We start from the raw sequence: 22,500 nt of genomic DNA, 5'->3' as shown, positions 1-22,500 counted from the left end.
TGCCTAGACAGCATAACCTGTCATAAATCTGTCATAAACATGATTGTCATGAGGCCGTTATAACTGTTAGCATGATTATTTATCTGATCACCTTTTTCAGAGGAAGAAACTGAGGCCCGGTTTACACTAGTGCGTTTTAGTTTTAAAACGGCGTTTTAGAATGAAAACGAGCCGCGTCCACACTCGCGTTTTACCCAGCGTTTCTGAACAGCTCTCCGTCCACACCAAAACGCTGAAAACGCACATCACGTGACCACACAGACACTCTCGGGCAAGCGCTGCAGCCCATCTACCCAGATGAGAGCTCTGCTAGTCGGACTTCTCATCAAGCATCTCCCGCTGGATCTAATCTCAATATATTTATTAAACGGGATATTTCATTCATGTTGTTGTTTTTATCTAACGACATATTCCCTGACTTTGGTCATTGGAATCAATTACTTGTTCTCAGGTAACGTGTTTTGGCTGAGCGCAAAGATAAGTTAATGATTAATGTAAGCACGTACATTCTGTATATTGACTGATCGCTTGCCTTTATTACCTATAATGTATAAACTTATTGCATGTTATACTTTTATAATGGCCATTATCGATTATTAAAACTGATATTCAGCAAAAGAGAGGGTATGTTTCGTATTTTCACTGAAATTGAAAGGAGGCAGCTGTTATAGGCTCCGTTTTGTTATAAATATCCACACAGTGAAGATGACGCTCATATATGCAGCACGACGCCTCAACATTTCTGCTGTCTGTTTAGTTGTTGATATTAAAATGAAAATAGGCAGTTCCTTATATCATGTTTACAATTTATTGTTGAGAAAGTGAAACAACGTAGCCAGGGTGATGTGGGTAAGTACACTGTTCCCTTTGAAGATTTACCCGTGTCCTCGGTATAGTCTGTTTTCCATATCAAACTGAGAAGAAGAGACTGCAGCCTTGATCAAACTTGCGAAGTCTGAACTTACACGGAGAAGATGCAGGAATGAACTGTGTGTGTTAGGCTACTTAATATTGAGGAAAAGCCAAAATCAGAGAGGCGAATGTCTGCAGCTCCGCCTCCGTTTTCAGATGTCTCCGTTTTCCATCATCCACACTGAGACAGAGCAGCAGCGTTTCAGAATGAAAACGGCCTCTCCAGCGTTTTCGAAACGCTTCGTTTTCGGCGCTCAAGAACTCCAGCGTAGTGTGGACGGATGGCGTAACCGTAGCAAAGCTTCTGCGTTTTTAAACTAAAACGCATTAGTGTAAACGGGGCCTGAATTTGTCATTAAAATGTCTCATTAAAAGTGTCAAAACCAAGTGGCAACCTCTCCGCTTTCCCCGTGAAGCTAATACGGAAGTAACTGAAACTGCAATTCATCCAATTTCCACTAGGCCTGGCATCATCATAGAGCACATTTGAATTGACCCCAATGTTAAAATGGCCAACTTTACAGCAGAAAAAAAGTGTTTACAGCTTGGTACAAAGAATGATTTTGGTTCATATAGCTAATATTACATTTCATGACAACTGTGAGGCGGTGAATTTTTTTTATAACTCATCAATTTTTTTTATATTAATTCTGCATTATTAAGGGCATGGCCACTTGAGTGACAATTAGGTCTCGCTGGTTGCCATCACGTCATTCCGGCTGATTAGCCGCTGAGCTCGGCATATACATTGTGGTTTTGTTTTGTTTTATGCAGTTTTACACAGTCAGTTGCCTTTTGGAATTATTTCCTACAATTATCAGGTAATATGGCATGCTGTGTGCACTTAATTGTGTTCACAAACCATTTAAGTGAACTTCATTTCCCAGGTGAGTACAATTCTTATATACTTATAAACAATCTCTATAAATGTATTCGATCATTTACATTTTTCTTTAGATCTGTAATGCACTCCAGAATATGACAGATTGATTAGCTGTAGACTCTAGAACAGTCATTTGAAATGTTGTAATACAGTGTTATGCCTGGATATCATAAATAGCCTTGAGTTTACTAACACAGACTACATTTGAAGTGGAATTTGCGTTTCCTCCTGTAGAAAAACGTCGTAAGAACAATTTTTGGTGGCTCAATGTATTACAATAGTGTTTTAAAAAGACTAAACTCTTTATTGATATAGTGTACCACCAAGCACATGTTGTTGGAACACAAACGAGTCGCAGGTAATGAAGTATTAAGTGTTTCTCCCAAATCTGTAGCTCCGCTCACACTCTGCCTTTTCGCCCGTTTTTTGGTTACTCCCGGTTGATGTGATGACGCATGAACAAAATGGCGATGATTGGCCGAGCCCACTTTATTTGCGCTCTTCAGAAACCTATGAGTGACATCACGTATACAAAATCTATATTGTTTAAAGTCTATGGTCAAAACTCTGTCAATCAATTTTATAACATTGTTATTAATATTTGATGACATTTGTTGATCATTTAATGACAAATTCTATTTGTACCACTAGTAAAGGTCAAGAAAAATGACAATAATGCTGTTTTAAAAAATCATTAAACAATTATAATGGCCTCATGATGTTTATGATAGATTTATGACAAATTCTTGGTAATGTCTTGACATAGACAAGTTATGATGTATTTGTCAAGACATCTCGAACAATGTCTCTTTTACATTAAAAATGACACTTAATAACAGTTCCCATACAACAGATACAGAAAAAAAATGTGACATAATCTTTGGCATAAGCATTTCATACTATTTAAATCATAATTTAAATACCAAAGATGCATTCTCAGATCATTAAAATATAGTTTACGATGATTCTTTCTTCGTTTATATTCATAAAGCCACATTAAAGCTCTTCATCTTTTGCCTACCCTTTAAAAGTCACTACTAAAACTGACAAGTTTACAATCAAGTGACTTAATTCATCTTTTAGATAGACTAAATTGATTCTTATGATTGAACATTAAATCTAGAGCTTTATTCACATCATAGAAAAACAGTTTGAGCTTCAATTGACCACATTTGATGAGCTATATGTACAGTATATGCACTGATAAAAGTATACATCTTATTAAAAGCGTAAAACTGTTAAAACACTTTAAAAAGTAATATCTCTTCGGAAAGAATAGGATTTAAAATGAGCTACTTTTTACAAAGTTTTTTTGTACTGTTTAAATACACATTTTGGTCATCAAGGAGAAAAAACTATGAGAATATTTGTAATCTTTTACAGTTACAGTTTATTTCCCAGTACTGGGTTGCAGCTGGAAGGGCATCCGCTGCGTAAAATATATGCTGGATAAGTTGGCGGTTCATTCTGCTGTGGCAACCCCAGATTAATAAAGTGGACTAAGCCGAAAATCAAAATCAAATTAATTTCCCAAGTGCTGTTAAACAGAGCAACACAGGCTCATTCTGAAAACGTAGTGCTGTGTACGTTTCTAGACACCGCAAATTGTGTAGCCAGAGGTACGTATGGCTGCATTTCTGTGGGGTGGTACGACGTCGTTCCTTTTCGCGCTTACCAGCTGAGCACTTACCTCCGTGTGGCTTTCCTGCTGCAACCAGTTTGTCCAGTTAGCTCAACATGTACGTCGGCGCACTTGAGACGCAGCCATTTGAGTACAGTGGTTACCGGGAAAGCCGGTAAGACAAAAACAGAATCCAAAATATAAAATTAACAAGTAAATAACAGGGTGAGAATGTGGTGAAATCTGAAAACGTGGTAAAAATCAGATGAGGGCTTTTTTTTCTGGACAGCTTTTGTAAATCGTTGTTTAGGTTTAGGGAAGTGAGTGGGCAGGACAATCGATAAAATTGGTTGGGTTTAGGGAAGGAGAAGGGTGGGTCAGTCGATTGGTCGGTCGGTCATTCAGTCAGTCAACAACGGCCTCTGGCGGGTTTACGTGAGAACAGCGGCACGAATGGCACTCATGAGAGAAATTTGAGATATGATAAAGCGCACAAAGCAGCCTCTCCTGGATTTGCGAAAACAAAAAAACTGCAAAAATACATACCTCCCAGGGCGTATTTCGTGGTCTCCAGAAACATATATTAGACTAAATTTTCAGAATGAGCCTGGGTTGGGAAAAAGCTTTTCTCAGCACATTCTTCAGCACATAATAGTTTTAATGATTTATTTCACAAGATACTAATATTCAACTTAAAGTGACATTTAAAGGCTTAAATAGGCTAATTAGGTTAACTAAGCAAGTTTGGTTAAATAGGCAGGTCCCTTTACAACAGTGGTTTGTTTTGTAGCTAATTGAAAACAATTATTTATTTCTTAGGGGGGAAACCGAAATTAATTTCTTTAGCAAAAGTAAAAAAAAAAAAACAAGACTTTTCTCTTGCTCTTTAAACATCACTTGGGAAACATCATTTATTCATTTTCTTTTCGGCTTAGTCCCTTTAATAATCTGGCGCCACCACAGCGGAACGAACCGCAAACTTATGCAGCACATGTTTTACACAGCTGATACCCTTCCAGCCACAACCCAACACTGGGAAACACCCATACACTATTGCATTCACACACATACACTATGGCCAATTTAGCTTATCCAATTCACCTGTAGCGCATGTCTTTGGATTTGTGGGGGAAACCGGAGCACCCGGAGAAAACCCACGCAAACACGGGGAGAACATGCAAACTCCACACAGAAATGTCAACTGACCCAGCTGCGGCTCAAACCAGCGACCTTCTTGCTGCGAAGCGACAGTGCTGCTCACTGTGCCACCGTGACGCCCCGCATTAATGGGTGGCTTCTAAAATAAATTCAGAATACAGATCTAAAGGCCACCATAAACTTTCAAAAGGTCATCATGAAAATGATTTCACTTATTTTTATGAAAAAACACACACACACTATTCTTGTGGTGCTTGTGCCCATAGTTATAGTCTTTGATTACAAACAAGGTGTATGAACATATAAATAATGGATGACATATTGAGACCATTGTTTGACTATAGCAATGAATTACACAGACTCAAACTCCAAACATTGCCATCTCAAAGTGTGCGTTTTAAAGCAACCTTATAAAGTTTTGCAGAATATTAATGAAACAGCAGAAACAAACAGATCTGGATCGTATTCATTTGTTGGTCATTTATAACAGAATGTTCAGAAAAAGTGTCTAAGCACCTTGTCAGGTATAAGCTGTGGCATAACATTACATAAAAACCCATCATCAGTCTCATGATAGTGTTGTTTACATTTGCAAGAGTAGTCTAGACTAATCTGGCCGCATTCTAGTCCTCCTGCAGTCCAGTCTTCCCATTCCAAATGCTCAAACATGTGGGAATAATGCGCTGTTGCAACAAGCAGCATTAACATAACTAACAGCGTTTCGCAACTTCCTTAATTCTTTAGACGGGGGATCATGATTAAAAACATTCTGAGAGAAACGCAGGAGAGACTTTCTTTGAATTAGTATGCTAATCAGCCATTTGTTAGACAGACTTTATTTAAACTAAATTTACAAAACTGATGCTCTTAGATCGAAATAGTAAACAACACTGCTTAAAATGATTTTCAGCAAGTGTAATATGCACACATGATTTTACAGTACAGTACAGTTGTGTACATGTTAGTTCAGGTAAAGTAACATCAGCACTGTTATTGATCTGAATAGAATCAACATTGAACTGAACTGAATAATGACAATATTTTAATTTTTATAACTGCTTTGTGGTTTTACTTATACAACACAAACATCCATCTATTTATTTATTCATCCATCCACTCATACACCAAGACAACCATCCATCCATCCATTCATTCATCTAATAATTCATTCATTCATCTATCTACCCTCTCATATAACAACATCCATCTATTTATTCATCTATCCATCCACTCATACACCAACAGAGCCATCCATCCATTCATTCAACTTTCTATCCACTCATACAACAACAAACATCCATCTATTTATTCATCCATTCATCCACTCATACACCAACACAACCATCCATCCATTCATGCATTCATTCATCTATCCATCCACTCATACAACATACAGCCATCTATTTATTCATTCATCCATCCACTTATACACCGACACAACCATCCATCCATCCATCTATCCATACAACAACAAATTTCCATCTATTTATTCATCCATCCATCCACTCATACACCAACACAACCACCCATCCATTCATCTATCTATACACTTATACAACAACAAACATCCATCTATTTATTCATGCATCCATCCACTCATACACCAAAACAACCATCCACACATTCATACATTCATTCATCTATCAATCCACTCATACAACAGCAAACATCCATCTATTTATTCATTCATCCATCCACTCATACACCGACACAACCATCCATCCATCCATCCATTCATACAACAACAAACATCCATCTTTTTGTTCATTCATCAATCCACTCATACACCAACACAACCATCCATCCATTCATTCATCTATCAATCCATTCATACAACAACAAACATCCATCAATTTGTTCATACATCCATCTACTTATGCACCAACACAACTGTCCATTCATTCATTCATTCATTCATTGATTCATTCATTCATTCATTCATTCATTTATTTATTCATTCATACACCCACCCACACAACCATCCATCCATCCATCCATTTATCCATTCATACAACAACAAACATCCATCTATTTATTCATCCATCCATCCACTCATACACCCACACAACCACCCATCCATTCATCTATCTATCCACTTATACAACAACAAACATCCATCTATTTATTCATGCATCCATCCACTCATACACTAACACAAACATCCATCTATTTATTTATTCATCCATCCATCCATCCACTTTTACAACACAAACATTCACCTATTTATTCATTTCTCCATGCACTCATACACCAAAACAACCATCTATTAATTAATTCATCTATTCATCCACTCATACAACAACAAACATATATCTATTTATTTATCCATCCACTTATATAACACAAACATCCATCTGTTTATTCATCCATCAATCCTCTTATACAACACAAACATCCACCTATTTATTCATCCATCCATCTACCCATACACCAACACAACTACCCTTCCATTTATTCATCTATTCATACATTCATCCATCCATCCACTCATACACCAACACAACCATCAACCCATTCATACATTCATTCATCTATCAATCCACTCATACAACAACAAACATCCGTCTATTTATTCATTCATCCATCCACTCATACACAGACACAACCATCCATCCATTCATACAACAACAAACATCCATCTATTTGTTCATTCATCAATCCACTTATACACCAACACAACCATCCATCCAATCATTTATCTATCAATCCATTCATACAACAACAAACATCCATCAATTTGTTCATACATCCATCTACTCATGTACCAACACAACTGTTCATTCATTCATTCATTCATTCATTCATTCATTCATACATACACCCACACAACCATCCATCCATTTATCCATACATACAACAACAAACATCCATCTATTTATTCATCCATCCATCCACTCATACACCCACACAACCACCCATCCATTCATCTATCTATCCACTTATACAACAACAAACATCCATCTATTAATTCATGCATCCATCCACTCATACACCAACACAAACATCCATCTATTTATTTATTCATCCATCCATCCATCCACTTTTACAACACAAACATTCACCTATTTATTCATTTCTCCATGCACTCATACACCAAAACAACCATCTATTAATTAATTCATCTATTCATCCACTCATACAACAACAAACATATATCTATTTATTTATCCATCCACTTATATAACACAAACATCCATCTGTTTATTCATCCATCAATCCTCTTATACAACACAAACATCCACCTATTTATTCATCCATCCATCTACCCATACACCAACACAACTACCCTTCCATTTATTCATACATCCATCCATCCATCCACTCATACACCAACACAAACACCCATATATTAATTTATCCATCCATCCACTCATACACCATCACAAACACCCATCCATCTATTATCCATCAATCCATCCATTCACCCACCCACTTAACCATTCACTCATCCATCCATCAACTCCCCCAACTACCCATCCGTCAATCCCTCAGCATGCACGCCGAACAACATCCATGATCCGTCTTTCTCCTTGTCCATCCGCCAACCCATGATCCATCCATCATCCATACATCCATCCACACACCACTTTAAAACCTCATCTGTCCATCGATCTTTCATCAATTAATTTGTCCATCCACTTAAAACATCAGTCAAAAGAGACAGAGTTGAACAGTGGGCTGAAACAATGGGCCAGTTTGTCATCGGATCCAGCGACATTTGAGTCATCTGCTCCTCTGTTTGTGCAGAATTGTTAATGAAATTAATTGAAACCCTGTTCTGGCGGGGGACTACAAAGAGTTTTTCATTACGCATTGTGTTGCAACCTCTTGGCAGGCATGCAACAATGAAACACACTCTTCATACTCTTTCAGGAGAGTGAACGTGGCAACAAATCATCTTTCTACTGTATATACAGTGCGCTTGGAGACCACTGGCAGAGTTAACTTATTAGTTTATACAAATTGAAGTGGATTAAACATAAAACAATTAAGTTGCCCCCCCCCCCCCCCACCTCAAGAATTGTGTTGTTTCAACTCAATTTAAATAAGTAGATTGAACAAACATTCATTTGTTTTCTTTTCGACTTAGTCCCTTTATTAATCAGAGGTCACAAAATCGAAATGAACCACCAACATAACCAGCATATGTTTTACACAGCGGATGCCCTTCCAGCTGCAACCCAACACTGGAAAACACCCATATACTCTCATTCACACACACATACACTACGGATAATTTAGTTTATTCAATTCACCTATAGAGCATGTCTTTGGACTGTGGGGGAAACCGAAGCACCCAGAAGAAACTCACGCCAACACGGGGAGAACATGCAAACTCCAAACAGAAATGACCCCGGGAAAAAGTAAGTTAGACAAACCCAACAGATTTAAATACAAAAGATTAATAGTGATCCAGGGTATACGTCACAGATGTAAATTGAATAAATTTGAAGACCTTACGACATTTTACATACTTTTAAAGAGCAGTTTTAATCGGTTACATCAGCGACACTTTAACCTATATTTACTATATTCACTGTAAGACAGAACAATTAACCACACTTACACTTACCGGCCACTTTATTAGGTACACCTGTCCAACTGCTCGTTATCACACATTTCTAATAAGCCAATCACATGGCAGCAACTCAGTGCATTTATGCATGTAGACAAGGTCAAGATGATCTGCTGCAGTTTAAACCGAGCATCAGAATGGGGAAGAAAGGGGATTTAAGTGACTTTGAATGTGGCATGGTTGCTGGTGCCAGACGGGCTGGTCTGAGTATTTCAGAAACTGCTGATCTATTGGGATTTTCACGCACAACCATCTGTAGGGTTTACAGAGAATGGTCTGAAAACAAAAAGATATTGAGTGAGCGGCAGTTCTGTGGGCGCAAATGCCTTGTTGATGCCAGAGGACAGAGGGAATGGCCAGACTGGCTCCAGCTGATAGAAAGGCAACATTAACTCAAATAACCACTCGTTACAACCGAGGTCTGCAGAAGAGCATCTCTGAACACACATCCAACCTTGAGGTGGATGGGCTACAGCAGCAGAAGACCACACTGGGTGCCACTCTTGTCAGCTAAGAACAGAAAACTGAGGCTACAATTCACACAGGCTCCCCAAAACTGGACAATAGAAGATTGGAAAAACGTTGCCTGATCTGGTGAGTTTCGATTTCTGCTGCAACATTTGGATGGTAGGGTTAACATGAAAGCATGGATCCATCCTGCCTTGTATCAACGGTTCAGGCTGCTGGTGGTGGTGTAATGGTGTGGGGGATATGTTTTTGGCCCACTTTGGGCCCATTAGTAGCAATTGAGAATCATGTCAACACCACAGCCTACCTGAGTATTGTTGATGACCATGTTCATCCCTTTATGACCACAGTGTGCCCATCTTCTGATGGCTACATTAAGCAGGATAACACACCATGCCATAAAGTGCGAATATTCTCAGACTGGTTTTTTGAACATGACAATGAGTTCACTGTACTCAAATGGCCTCAACAGTCACCAGATCTCAATCCAATTGAACACCTTTGGGATGTGGTGGAACGGGAGATTCACATAATGGATGTGCAGCCAACAAATCTGCAGCAACTGCGTAATGCTTTCATGTCAACGTGGAGCAAAATCTCTGAGGGATATTTCCAGTAGCTTGTTGAATCTATGCCATTAAGGATTAGGGCAGTTCTGAAACCAAAAGGGGCTCCAGCCCAGTACTAATAAGGTGTACCTAATAAAGTGGCCGGTTATTGTATTCGTGCTTTAACTTTGATGAATAAAAAGGGCTAATTCACAATCATTCTTTCTGTTTTTATTAAGTGTAAACACATACCCCATATATCACTCAACTCTTTATTTAGCCCCAATAAAGAATGAAAAAGAAGCTAGTATGAACCATATCGATGTCTGTAAAGACTCGCACAATAACGCATCTGTTAGTGAGCATAGAGATGACAGCAAATCCATTAGGATGTAATAAATGAACAGGCATACAGTTGAAGTCAGAATTATTCACACTCCTGTGATTTTTTCTTCTTTTTTTAATATTTCACATATGATGTTCAACAGAGCAAGGAATTTTTCACAGTATTTCCTATAATATTTTTTCTTCTGGAGAAAATCTTATTTGTTTTATTTCAGCAACAAGAAAAGCAGTTTTACAATTTTTAAAAATCATTTTAGGTCAATATTATTAGCCCCCTTAAGCATTTGTTTTTGATTGTCTACAGAACAAAATAATGTAATACAATGACTTGCCTAATTACCCTGGTTAAGCCTTTAAATGTCACAAGATAATCTCTAGTATCTTCAAATATATCTAGACAAATATTATGTACTGACATTATGACAAAGATAAAAGCAATCAGTTATTAGAAATGAGTTATTAAAACTATTGTTTAGAAATGTGTTGAACAAAAATTAGGGAAAAATATACAGGGGGGGCTAATAATTCAGAAGAGCTAATAATATGACTTCAACTATAAACTGCCCCTGCAGAGGCCAAAGCATCTAAATTATGAATTAAGATACATTAAGCTTTGGAAAATCAGTGGTGCATGACCCCTTTTGATTCATTATCCACCATGTTTATGACCGCACTGTACTCTTTACTCGGCAAACGGCCAACTTAACACAGCAACCTGAGTGTGTTGTGTTATACTGAGCCCTCAGAGCTTTCACTATTGATAGAAACTGTAACACAAGCCAACAGGAGCCCTGAGGGACCAAACTAAAATCTAATCTGAATTCACCAATGGAGGGCACACGTTCCTGCAGGGGAGCTGTGAGAAAATTAGAGCTTTATTGATTTAGGCAGCAGAAATCTTGACTCCGTCTCATGAGGAAAAACAAACATTTAAATTCAATTTGACTGAAAACAGTTTTAAAATAATAGTAACAGAATCGTGATGTTTCATTTGGGTCAAGTGAACTAACCCGAACACAGCTGCATACTGTACAAAACTGCACACCTCAAGTCATGTTTGTTCAGTGTATTTCTGCTACAAAAATGAGATTTGTTTTCTCCCCTAAAGTACTTTTTTCTCACTTTTATTTCAAAATTCAGTTTTTTTTCCCCCTGAGAACGAGTTTACATTTCATAAATTTGTCTTTTCACCCCTCAGAATTCTTTTTAAATCTAAAAACTTTGAACTTTTACTCAGAATTCTAGATTTACATATAATAGTTACACCTTTTTTCTCAGACTTTGCAAGCCTTTTTCTTTATTTTCATGGAATTATGGGTGTAATTCTTACAATTTCTGAAAACAGTCATCATTTTGTGATAAATACCCACTTATAAATAATGTTTTATGCATTATTTATTTCCATAAGTTGATTGCGTTAAATTTAATTGCATTGATTTGCATAAAAAATATGAAGAACCTCAATAATTTAAATTTTGCTTCATTTAAACCTTCAGTTAAATCAAAGGAAAATCTGACTTTAGGTCATATTATTAAAAAAATACGGTCCCACTTTATATTAAGTTGCCTTAACTAATATGTACTTACAAAGGAATTAATAGTTTGTTACAATGTACTTATTGTGTAAATACATGTATTTACTGTGTACTTATGCTTGATTAAATACCTGTATGTAATTACATCTGTAACTAACTTCTGTAACTACATTTGTAAATACACTGTTGACCATCCCTTACACTTTAACCCACCCTTAAACCTACCCATACCACCAAACCTGTCCATAACCCAACCCCTATCCCAACAAAAGACGACCACAAGTGTTTTCAAATACATTATGAACACAGTAAGTACATTGTATTTATTTTTTGATGCAAGTACATAGTAGTTAAGGACACTTAATATAAAGTGGGACCAAAAATACAATCAGAACTTTGGGGAAAAAGGTTTGTTTTTGACATTGCAAACATTTAACTGGGAGTACAGAAAAATTGATATGATCCTGTAAATGGCAAAAACATGAAAAGTCATGGGTTAGAGATGAGATGGAGACAAAGCAAAATTAAACCAAACAAAGGCAGAATAAAAACAAAGCAAAAAAGTTTTTAAACTATAAATAAAGTGGAAAAACAGCACCAAATTAAAGCAAAAACAAAACAAAACAAAAAATAAGTAAATTAACAAAGTGAAGCACAAAAACAAAATAAAGCCATAAACAAAACAAAACAAAGCAAAAAATGCTTTGAAAAACAAAATAAAGCAAAAACAAAACAAAAAAAAACAAAGCAAAAAATAAAATAAACAAAGTAAAACACAAAAAGAAAAAACTAAAACAAACAAAAAACAAAAAATTTTTTTTTTAAATATAAACAAGATAAATCAAAAACAAAAAGAAAACAAAAAACAAAGCAAAAGGTGAAAAACAAAACAAAGCAAACAATAAAACAAGTAGAGAAAAACAAAAATAAAGCAAAAAAATTAAATAAAGTTAGCAAAAACAAAATAAAGCAAAATCTAAAAATAAAACAAGTTAAAACAAAAACAAAACAAAGCAAAAAACTAAGCAAAAAAAGTGAAAAATAAACAAAACAAAAAATAAAGCAAAAATAAAATAAAAAGTAAAAACAAAAATTGAAGCAAAAAAATAAAATAAAGTTAAAACAAAAACAAAATAAAGCAAAAACAGAACAACAAAAATAAGACAAAAAATAAATGAAAGACAAAAACAAAATAAACCAAACAAAAATCAAAAGTGGAAAAAACATCATAAACAAAGTAAAAAACAAAAAACTAAATTAAAACAAAAACAAAGCAAAAACACATTGAAAAACAAAAATAAAATAAAATTAAGCAAAAGCAAAAACAAAACAAACAAAAAAAAACAAAGCAGAAAAGTAAAATACAAAAACTAAAGTAAAGACAAAACACAAAGCAAAAAAAACTAATTGAAAAACAAAATCTAAATAAAGCAAAAACAAAACAAAAAACAAAGCAAAAAAGTGACAAAAAATAAATAAATAAATAAAGCCAAAACACAAAACAAGTAAACAAAGAAACAAATCTCCAACAACAGGTCAAACACCAGAGAAAATGTTTGATTGCTAAAAACATGATGTTACACAGACAATACAATTAAGCAAACAGGAAGAGAAAATAGCCAGAAGAAGCAAATCCACCTAAAAAAAAAAATCCCACAATGAAATTCATTTAAGCTGGAACATACGTCACCTTCCTTCAGCTGCAGCCAGCATGTCCTGCCTCGTCAGAGGGATGCATTTGGCTGCAGTTACTGTAGGTACAGATGTCCAAAGGCAACAGACTTCTGGTTTACAGAAACTCACCCTAAACCTGGGCACTTTGATAAAGGGGCAGAGTAAAAGAAACTAAAGTGAATTGCATTTTGAATGTACAGGAAGGAACTCAAAAAAAAAAGTTTTCTGACTGGTTTTCATTGCAACCAGTTTCTTTTTCCCCCAGTGTTCAATGTAAATCAAGGATAATTAATTAATTATTAATATTTTTAATGAACAACAATGCATGCATTTGCTGTCATGCATGCATCAATTTTGTACACCTCTGTTGTTGTTTGTTTCATTGGAATTCACATTTGAATTTCATACCAAATTTATTTATTTATTTATTTATTTATTTATTTTCAAAGTGAAAACACATTGGATTGGAATTTAATTAAATGGATTGAAACTTGAGACTTCATTAAATTAATTATTGTCAATTAAATGAATGTAATAATAACAACAATAATAATAATAATAATAATAATAATAATAATAATAATAATAATAATAATAATAATAATAATAATTTTAAAACTAATAATAATAATATTTATAATCATAAAAATAATAATAAAAGCATGCATTTAAAATGTAAATACAGTCTGGCTGCTTTTGTGAAAAAACATTTGTTATTATTTTACTAACTGTTAATCACTTTAGTCAAATTTAATTATTATTATTTTTTAATTCTACATTTTTGTACTGCAAATTTGTTACTCTGATGCCCCAATAAAGGTTTTACTTTCTCTAAATGATCTCCTTTTTCACATACAACAAAAATTGGCATTCCTTCTATGCTTTCATCAGGGTTCAAGGTTCAGAGCAAGAACAAAATCCTCTCTATTTAGAAAAGAAAAAAATCTACAGCTAAAGTTAATTGTTTATCATTAAAAAGTTCCTATTTGTGCTCTGTTTACAACTAGTATTAAAATGGGGTTTTCGTCAATCTAATCACAAATGGATGACGCTAAATAAGTAGTAATGGGGTCTAAAACATGTCGATCACTTCCAGAGATGCTCAAAATATGTAAGTATAGGAATGGCTTATTCATAGGAATGCTCACGTAGCCAAATATGAACAGACAGAAAATTTAACTTGATCCTTCTGAGAGTTGTGACTTTAACTGAATGTGTATTTGCCACGCACATCCTTTCTCACTCATTCGTAAGCAACGTAACATGGCCTAGCTCATTATTGTACTTGTTTACCTTATGTACTATGTAGGAGTGAAAAAGAGGGAATATGGCTTGAAATGTGAACATAGTGTTCATGATACATGGAAGCATTAGGGTGACCACTTGTGATCAGAAAAGTGAAAACCCATGTTAATACCAAACCAAAAAAGGGCTTTAAAGGGACAGTTCACTCAAAAATAAAAATGATACAATCACAAGTTTCGAACCAGCTGGAATGTTGGAAAAAAAACATCTATTGACTTCATTATTATTTTTGGCTGCTTTTTTACCATCATTCTTCAGAATGTCTTGCTTTGTGTTCAATAGAAAGAAAGAAATTCTTAAAGCTTCAATCTGATGAGGAAATGTTAATTTTTGGGTGAACTAACCCTTTAATTGGGTTGCTGGTCGTACTGTGAGCAAATAATCAGAGCATGTTACACCAAAAAATGTAATAAACACCAAAAAACTAAGTAAAAAATGTAAAAATAAAAACAAGATAAATCAAAAACAAAAAAGAAAACAAAAAGCAAAGCAAAAGGTGAAAAACAAAACAAAGCTAACAATAAAACAAGCAGAGAAAAACAAAAATAAAGCAAAAAATTTAATAAAGTTACCAAAAACAAAATAAAGCAAAATCTAAGAATAAAACAAGTTAAAACAACAACAAAATAAAGCAAAAGCAAAAACAAAACAAAGCAAAAAACAAAGCAAAATAAGTGAAAAATAAACAAAACAAAAAATAAAGCAAAAATAAAATAAACAATAAAAAGCAAAAAAATGAAGCAAAAAATTTATAAATAAATAAAGTTAAAACAAAAACAAAATAAAGCAAAAACAGAACAAAGCAAAAAACAAAGCAAAATAAGTGAAAAATAAACAAAACAAAAAATAAAGTAAAAATAAAATAAACAATAAAAAGCAAAAAATAAATAAATAAACAAAGTTAAAAACAGAACAACAAAAAAGAAGACAAAAATAAACAAAATAAAAAACAAAAAACAAAATTAAAACAAAACAAAAACTCATTGAAAAAAAAAGCAAAAAAAAAAAAAAAAGCAGAAAAGTAAAATACAAAAAACTAAAGTAAAAACAATACTAACCCTTTAATTAGGTTGCTGGTCTTACTGTGAGCGAATAATCAGTGCATGTTACACCAAAAAAATGTAATATTCGTTGTACTTGTTGTTTTCATTTCTTTATTTTACGTTTCTTGTATTCTTTTTTTATGTAAAGCACTTGGAATTACCATTGTGTATGAAATGTGCTATATAAATGAATTTGCCTTGCCTTGCCTAAAGAGTTGCATTAAAACACGCTCCACCTCTGAATCATCTGTCTTTTTGTGTGACGTCACCAAGCCCGGACCATTTTTGTAAAGCAAATCAGGCACATTCAAATGCATCAAGGAGGATTGTGATGCAATCCTGAGCTCCCGTCTTCAGTATCTGACTCAATAAGTCAGCCTGAGAGAAAAGATTATTTCAATGCAAAAAAGCAGAGTTTACCTGCGGCGAGAGCTGCTGGCGGCGGCGGTCCAGCCTCTCCTCCGCTTTTCTGACTCATAGCGGCTGCGCTCTGCACTCCAGACGACGGCAGCTGCAGCTCTTTCGGGAGAAGATCATATACTGACTCTGGAGAGAACCAAACAGACAAATCAATTCATTACAGAGTAGGGCTGCACAATATCACCATGTTTCTCAAAAAGCATACTTCTAAAGGTGCCGTTGACTTGAATTTTTTCACCGGATGTTAACAACAACCAAAGAAAGCCATACTGTATATACAAAGAAAACAAATCTAATTAGTTTGTAAATAAGGTTATGTTTAATAAAATGAAATGATACAGGAAAAAAGTATTGAGCACATGAAGAAAGGGAGGTGTGGAAAGGCATGGAAAGCCCAGACAGCAGCTGAAATCTGCGTCTGCCATTTTTCACTGTAAATTAGTATTAGCTGCATGCTTCAGTCCAACACCTACATTACAAGGAGGATGAAGATGAAACCAGGGTGGACATTTCAGTAAGACAATGATCCAAAACACAGCCAAGGAAACTCTCAAATGCTTTCAGAGAAAGAAAATCAAGCTGTAGAATGGCTCAGCCAATCACCTGATTTGAATCCAATAGAGCAGTGGTTCTCAAACTGTGGTACGTGTACCACTAGTGGTACGCAGGCTTCCTTCTAGTGGTACGCAGAGGAATTAAATATGTGATGTACATGCTACACACATTTCAAAATTGACATATATAGCCTATATTTCGGACATATAGCATATAGCAGTGGTTCTCAAACTGTGGTACGTGTACCACTAGTGGTACGCAGGCTTTCTTCTAGTGGTACGCGGAGGAATGAAATATGTCATGTACATGCTACATATATATTCAAAATGTATTAAAAATAATGTATATAATATACCATATGATATATAGCGTATATTTGTGAGGTAATCCGCAACGTTTTTTTTACTTTGCAGAGCTGTAGCTGCTTTACTGGGCCTACTGCGCTACTGTATTTCAATACTGCTAATTTTGGTGGTACTTGGAGAGACAATTTTTTTCTGAGGTGGTACTTGATGAAAAAACTTTGAGAACCACTGGCATATAGCCTATATTTCTGAGGTAATCTGCCACATCTTTTAGCTGTGGAGAGCTGTAACTGCTTTACTTGGCCTACTACGCTACTATATTTCAATATTGCTCATTTTGGTGGTACTTAAAGAGCCAATTTTTTTCTGATGTGGTACTTGATGAAAAAAATTTGAGAACCACTGCAATAGAGAATACAAAGCTTAGATTTGATAGACGAGACCCACAGAACTATCAAGATTTTGACACTCTGTTAAAGTCTGTGAAAAACTCGCACCTGAGCTATTCATGCGACTTCATTCACCTTATGAGAGGCATCTTTAAGCGGCCATCAGCAAAAAAAGCTTTTTATAGTAAGTATTGAATAAATGTAAGTATTTCAGTACTTTCTCCTTGTGTCAGTCCATTGTTATTACACAACAAATTTTTCAGATATTTTTTTTTTCTGTTTGTATTGTTTGGGCTTTTACCAAAATCTAGTTCAATTCCATGTCAAAAGCTCCTCTAGAAACATTTTTCCCAGGCAGAAAAAAACATGACTTGTTCAATATTTATTTCCCCCACTGTATCGATTCAGCATTGATATCGCAATTTGATTATTTGCACAAAATAACATCTCAGGATTTGTAATGTTAAGTCTGGATTATAATTTATCATTCGCGTGTGTTTTTAAAGTCTGAGACAGTGTGAGGATATTAAACACCTTCAAGCCTTAAAAATTGTATTGTTTTTAACTTTAATAACAAATAATTGTGTTGAATTATGTGTAACACGATAACTGTGCAGTATTTTACATTTGATTATTGATTTACTGTACCTGAACACTATCAGACTCGTCGAAAAACCCTAAAAATATTACTTTATTCGTATTTAATTGTATTTATCCAAGGCGAGGCAGTGGCGCAGTAGGTAGTGCTGTCTCCTCACAGCAAGAAGGTTGCTGGTTCGAACCTCGGCTCAGATGGTGTTTCTGTGTGGAGTTTGCATGTTCTCCCTGCGTTCGCGTGGGTTTCCTCCGGGTGCTCCGGTTTCCCCCACAGTCCAAAGACATGCGGTACAGGTGAATTGGGTAGGCTAAATTGTCCATAGTGTATGAGTGTGTGTGTGAATGTGTGTGTGGATGTTTCTCAGAGATGGGTTGCGGCTGGAAGGGCATCCGCTGCGTAAAAACTTGCTGGATAAGTTGGCAGTTCATTCCGCTGTGGCGACCCCGGATTATTAAAGGGACTAAGTGTATTTAACCACACAGCAAATTCATCAGTGTTAAATTCTCAGTGTTAAAGCATTACAGAGTAAAGTGTTGCCTTTATAGAGTTAGAGTGTAAAATTAAGGAGTTACAGGTAACCAACACTTGATGGTGTTATTTCCAACATTCGGGAACTCATTTGACCAAAAATCTTAATAGAAAATAAAAGTCATGCCATTTTTAACATTTATTAAAGTCTTACAAAGTGTAAATTTGTAGAGCTGGCAGTCAAGTGTGAACATGTTTTGTTAATAAAAATGATTCATAACATAATTGTGATATTTTTTTTCTGTCATTCTTGGAGAATTTTCACTTGTAAGTTATTTTGACTATCTATCATGAGTATTGTAAAGTTTACTGGGTAGACTAGAGATAAAATCACTGTAAAAGTGTTAAAATTTTACTCTTTACACTAGAGTTAGAGAGCAATCAACTCCCAGTAGTGTAGACCAGAGTTTTTATTAACTCGATACAGTGTAAGTATAACTCATTTATAGTGTTGGACTCTCTTAAGAGTGTTATTTTAACTCTGAAAATATTCTATATGTAAATTGATTATAACTCTACTAGAGTTGAAATAGCATTGCTATTTTTCAGTGTGTGCTTGTAGATTGTTTATGATATTTGATGCAGATGCACTGCCCTACTGAATTATTCTTATCAATCTAAAAGGATCAATGCTTTCCACATAGAGCTATACAAGTCATTTGGTGAAGTTACATTCATATTGCAATCTACATTGCAATGTTACTTTTTTCCCAATATCTTGCAGCCCTATTAGAGAGTTTCATTAAAACACTTTAGGTCAAAACATGTGCGGGTTTCTTATAGCAGCAACCGAGATATGCGGTGAATTTCCAATATCTCCTTTCAAGTGGATTATCGCCAGGGAGGGGTGATTATCAGCATCACATTTATTTCAGTACTTTTCCATGAGCATAAGCGCCATCTATATCTGCTGCTCTAATTCCAGGTATACGGAGTGTTTCGGAGACTTGACAGCTTTTTTTTACACCTATGGTAAGTGATAAATACCATTTTTGGCATGCCAGAGGCATTAGTCACCACTCTGTGATTGTAGCGGGTTATTTTAACAGAACGTGAACACAATGCCTTCGATCCTCATTCGCTATTCTGGTGAGGACCACTTTGAAAACAAGGCTGCTACAAGGGGACGAAGGATTTGAGAAAGTGACACGTGATTTTTATTATTTTTTTGGACTGATCACAGCAGTTAGGCCTCATCATAAATACACAAAAAAGACAAATAATGAAAATAACTGCTTAGAGCTCCTCTAATTCTCCTTTCTTTAATTTTTTATTCAACTTTATATAAGTCTGAATGAGGATAAAATTCAATCTTAAAAAAATAATGAATCCAAAAAGCCAAAAAGGATAGGGATAGATCACCCTAAAGAGAAAATTCATCATCATTTATTCCAACCCAGGCTCATTCTAAAAATGTACCGATATATAGATTTCTGTAGAGCGCAAAATATGTCTCAGGAGGTACATTTTCTGCAGTTTTATTTTTCACAAATCCACCAGAGGTCGCTGTGTATGCTTTTTCAGATCTCAAATTTCGCTCGTGAGTGCCATTCGCATCACCGTTTTGCTGTTCACGCGTAAATCCACCAGAGGTCTTTGTCGACTGACTGAATGACTGACTGACCGATCGACTGACCCACCCTCCTTCTTCTAAAATCTTAATCAACAGCATTTTTAAAAGCACAGATTGACACGCCCACCCTCTTCTTTAAACCCAACAGACAGTTTTAAAAAGCAATCCAGAAAAATAAAGCCCTTGCCTGATTTTCACCACATTTCCACCCTGTTATTTACTTGTTTATTTTGTTTTTTGGCTTCTGTTTTTGTCTTACCCACTTTCTAGAACAGTTCTTCGCCTGACTCAAACCTCGTCATCCTGATCAACTCCTCTCTGCCTCTCAAGTTCACCGACATATATGGCGAACAACTGGACAAACTGGTCACAGCGGGAAAGTCGTCCATACGGTAAGCAGTCAGCTGGTAAGTACAGCATCATACCGCCCCATAGCGTTCGTTTTAAAGACAAAATGCAGCCTTTACATACTTCTGGCTACATAATTAGCAATCTCCAGAAATGTATACAGGGCTACGTTTTCAGAATGAGCCTATGATGATTTATTCACCTTTTTACACACCCTCATAAGATTATTTTTTTCTGTTAAACACAAAAGAAGTTATTTTGAAAAATGTTGGAAACCGGTAACCATTTGCTTCCAAAGCTTTTGTTTTTTCTACTATGGAAGTCTATGGTTGCCAGTTTCGTTCTCAGATTCGGGACCAGACTCATCTTTTGTCATTTCTGCTCGGAAAATAATTAAAATAAAAATCTGCGGGTTCATGCGTAATGATTTTGGGAGCAACTAATAATTTAAAACATTCATTCATTTTTTTAAATCAGGGATCACCACAGCGGAATGAACCACCAACTTATCCAGCATATGCTTTACGCAGCGGATACCCTTCCAGCCGCAACCCAACACTCGGAAACACGTCTTTGTAATTGTGGGGGACACCGGAGCAACCGGAGGAAACCCAAGCGAACACAGGGAGAACACGCAAACTCCACATAGAAATGCCAACTGACCCAACCAAGGCTCGAACCACCGACCTTCTTGCTGTTAGGTGATCATGCTACCCACTGCACCATTGTTATGTATTTGTGTTATTTGTGCTCTGTTTTCTTTCTCTCTCTCTCTCTCTCTCTCTCTCTCGTCCCATATCTGTTTTCATTATTTTCAGGTTCCATTCATTGGTCTATTCAGCTGTCAGTCACTTCCTCCCGGGTTACGTCACTCTTACGTCACATCCAATTAGCAAAGACCACCCGTCATAAAAGCGCGTCAGACCAATCGCTAGCCCCTTTAATTTCTCTCTCTCTTGACTTCTGTTTCTCTGCTTTCTTCCGCTTGTTTGTGTTATTGCATTGCGTTTAGAAAAAAACCCCGTCTTACTGTGTATTTCGTTGTTGATCGTTTCAGTGTGCACGCTATCTGTCTGAAGCGGACAGGTAAGAAGGTCACGTGACATACATTTTGCAACACATAGGACTACTCTGCTGTTTAGTACATTAGGTTAGGGGAGAGCGCCACCCCTTGTACTTTTTGGATGGATAGATAGAGTAGACAGTCAGGACTCGGAAGACTCCCGATTGCAACAGAGAGATACTGGGAAATCTCATTAGACTGATGGCATTTCATGCTGTTCAGCCTTTTAATTTAAAAATGTCAGCAAAATTACCTGTTTTGTCATCATTTTAGACATTACGCAAGAGAATCATTTCAATAATATATATATATAATAATAATTATTAATATATAAATATATAAATATAAATATTATAATAATTCCTCTAATATATAGCCATATCGCACTGCTAGGAGTATAATCTTGCGTTTATAAAACAGTTCAACAGCATAATCATGTATAAGTAGGGATGTAACGGTATTGTAAATACCGTCATACCGCAATATTAATTTTTTTCGATATTACCGAAGACGCATGACTCGGTAAAACTATAGGTCTTCTGAGAAAATTTGCTCAGGCGAATGAAGCGAACGGGGGGTAGCGAAAACTACAATTTCCATCAGCCCATGCTTGACCATCATCCCTTGCGGTCTGTTGTCACTACAGATCCAGT

The 22,500-nt window shown here is 35.7% G+C and overlaps 2 protein-coding genes across 16 annotated transcripts in view; one reads left to right on the top strand and one right to left on the bottom strand.

Moving 5' to 3' along the window:
* Nucleotides 1-22,500, top strand: part of znf143a (zinc finger protein 143a) — a 705,859-nt gene that overhangs the window by 526,971 nt on the left and 156,388 nt on the right. The gene's annotated exons all lie outside the window — the stretch shown is intronic.
* The window catches only part of nfat5b (nuclear factor of activated T cells 5b), a 102,315-nt gene that overhangs the window by 29,109 nt on the left and 50,706 nt on the right, over nucleotides 1-22,500 (bottom strand). For 14 of the 15 annotated variants that reach the window (XR_015496452.1, XR_015496453.1, XR_015496454.1 and 11 more), the window contains exon 2: nucleotides 16,489-16,614. Coding sequence is in view for 6 of the 15 variants with exons in the window: in XM_087262149.1 (XP_087118275.1) it covers nucleotides 16,489-16,614 (126 nt within the window). In the remaining 9 variants the exon portion in view is untranslated. Of the gene's footprint in view, nucleotides 1-13,736; nucleotides 13,864-16,488; nucleotides 16,615-22,500 lie in introns of all 15 variants that reach the window. The other variant, XM_087262155.1, reaches the window with a different exon arrangement.

The sequence above is a fragment of the Danio rerio genome, chromosome 7 (genome assembly GCF_052040795.2).
Source record: "Danio rerio strain M-AB ecotype USA chromosome 7, GRCz13ab, whole genome shotgun sequence".
In the NCBI taxonomy this organism is placed as follows: Eukaryota; Metazoa; Chordata; class Actinopteri; order Cypriniformes; family Danionidae; genus Danio; species Danio rerio.
Note: the sequence above shows the minus strand (reverse complement) of the source record. Positions and strands in the feature narration are given on the sequence as shown.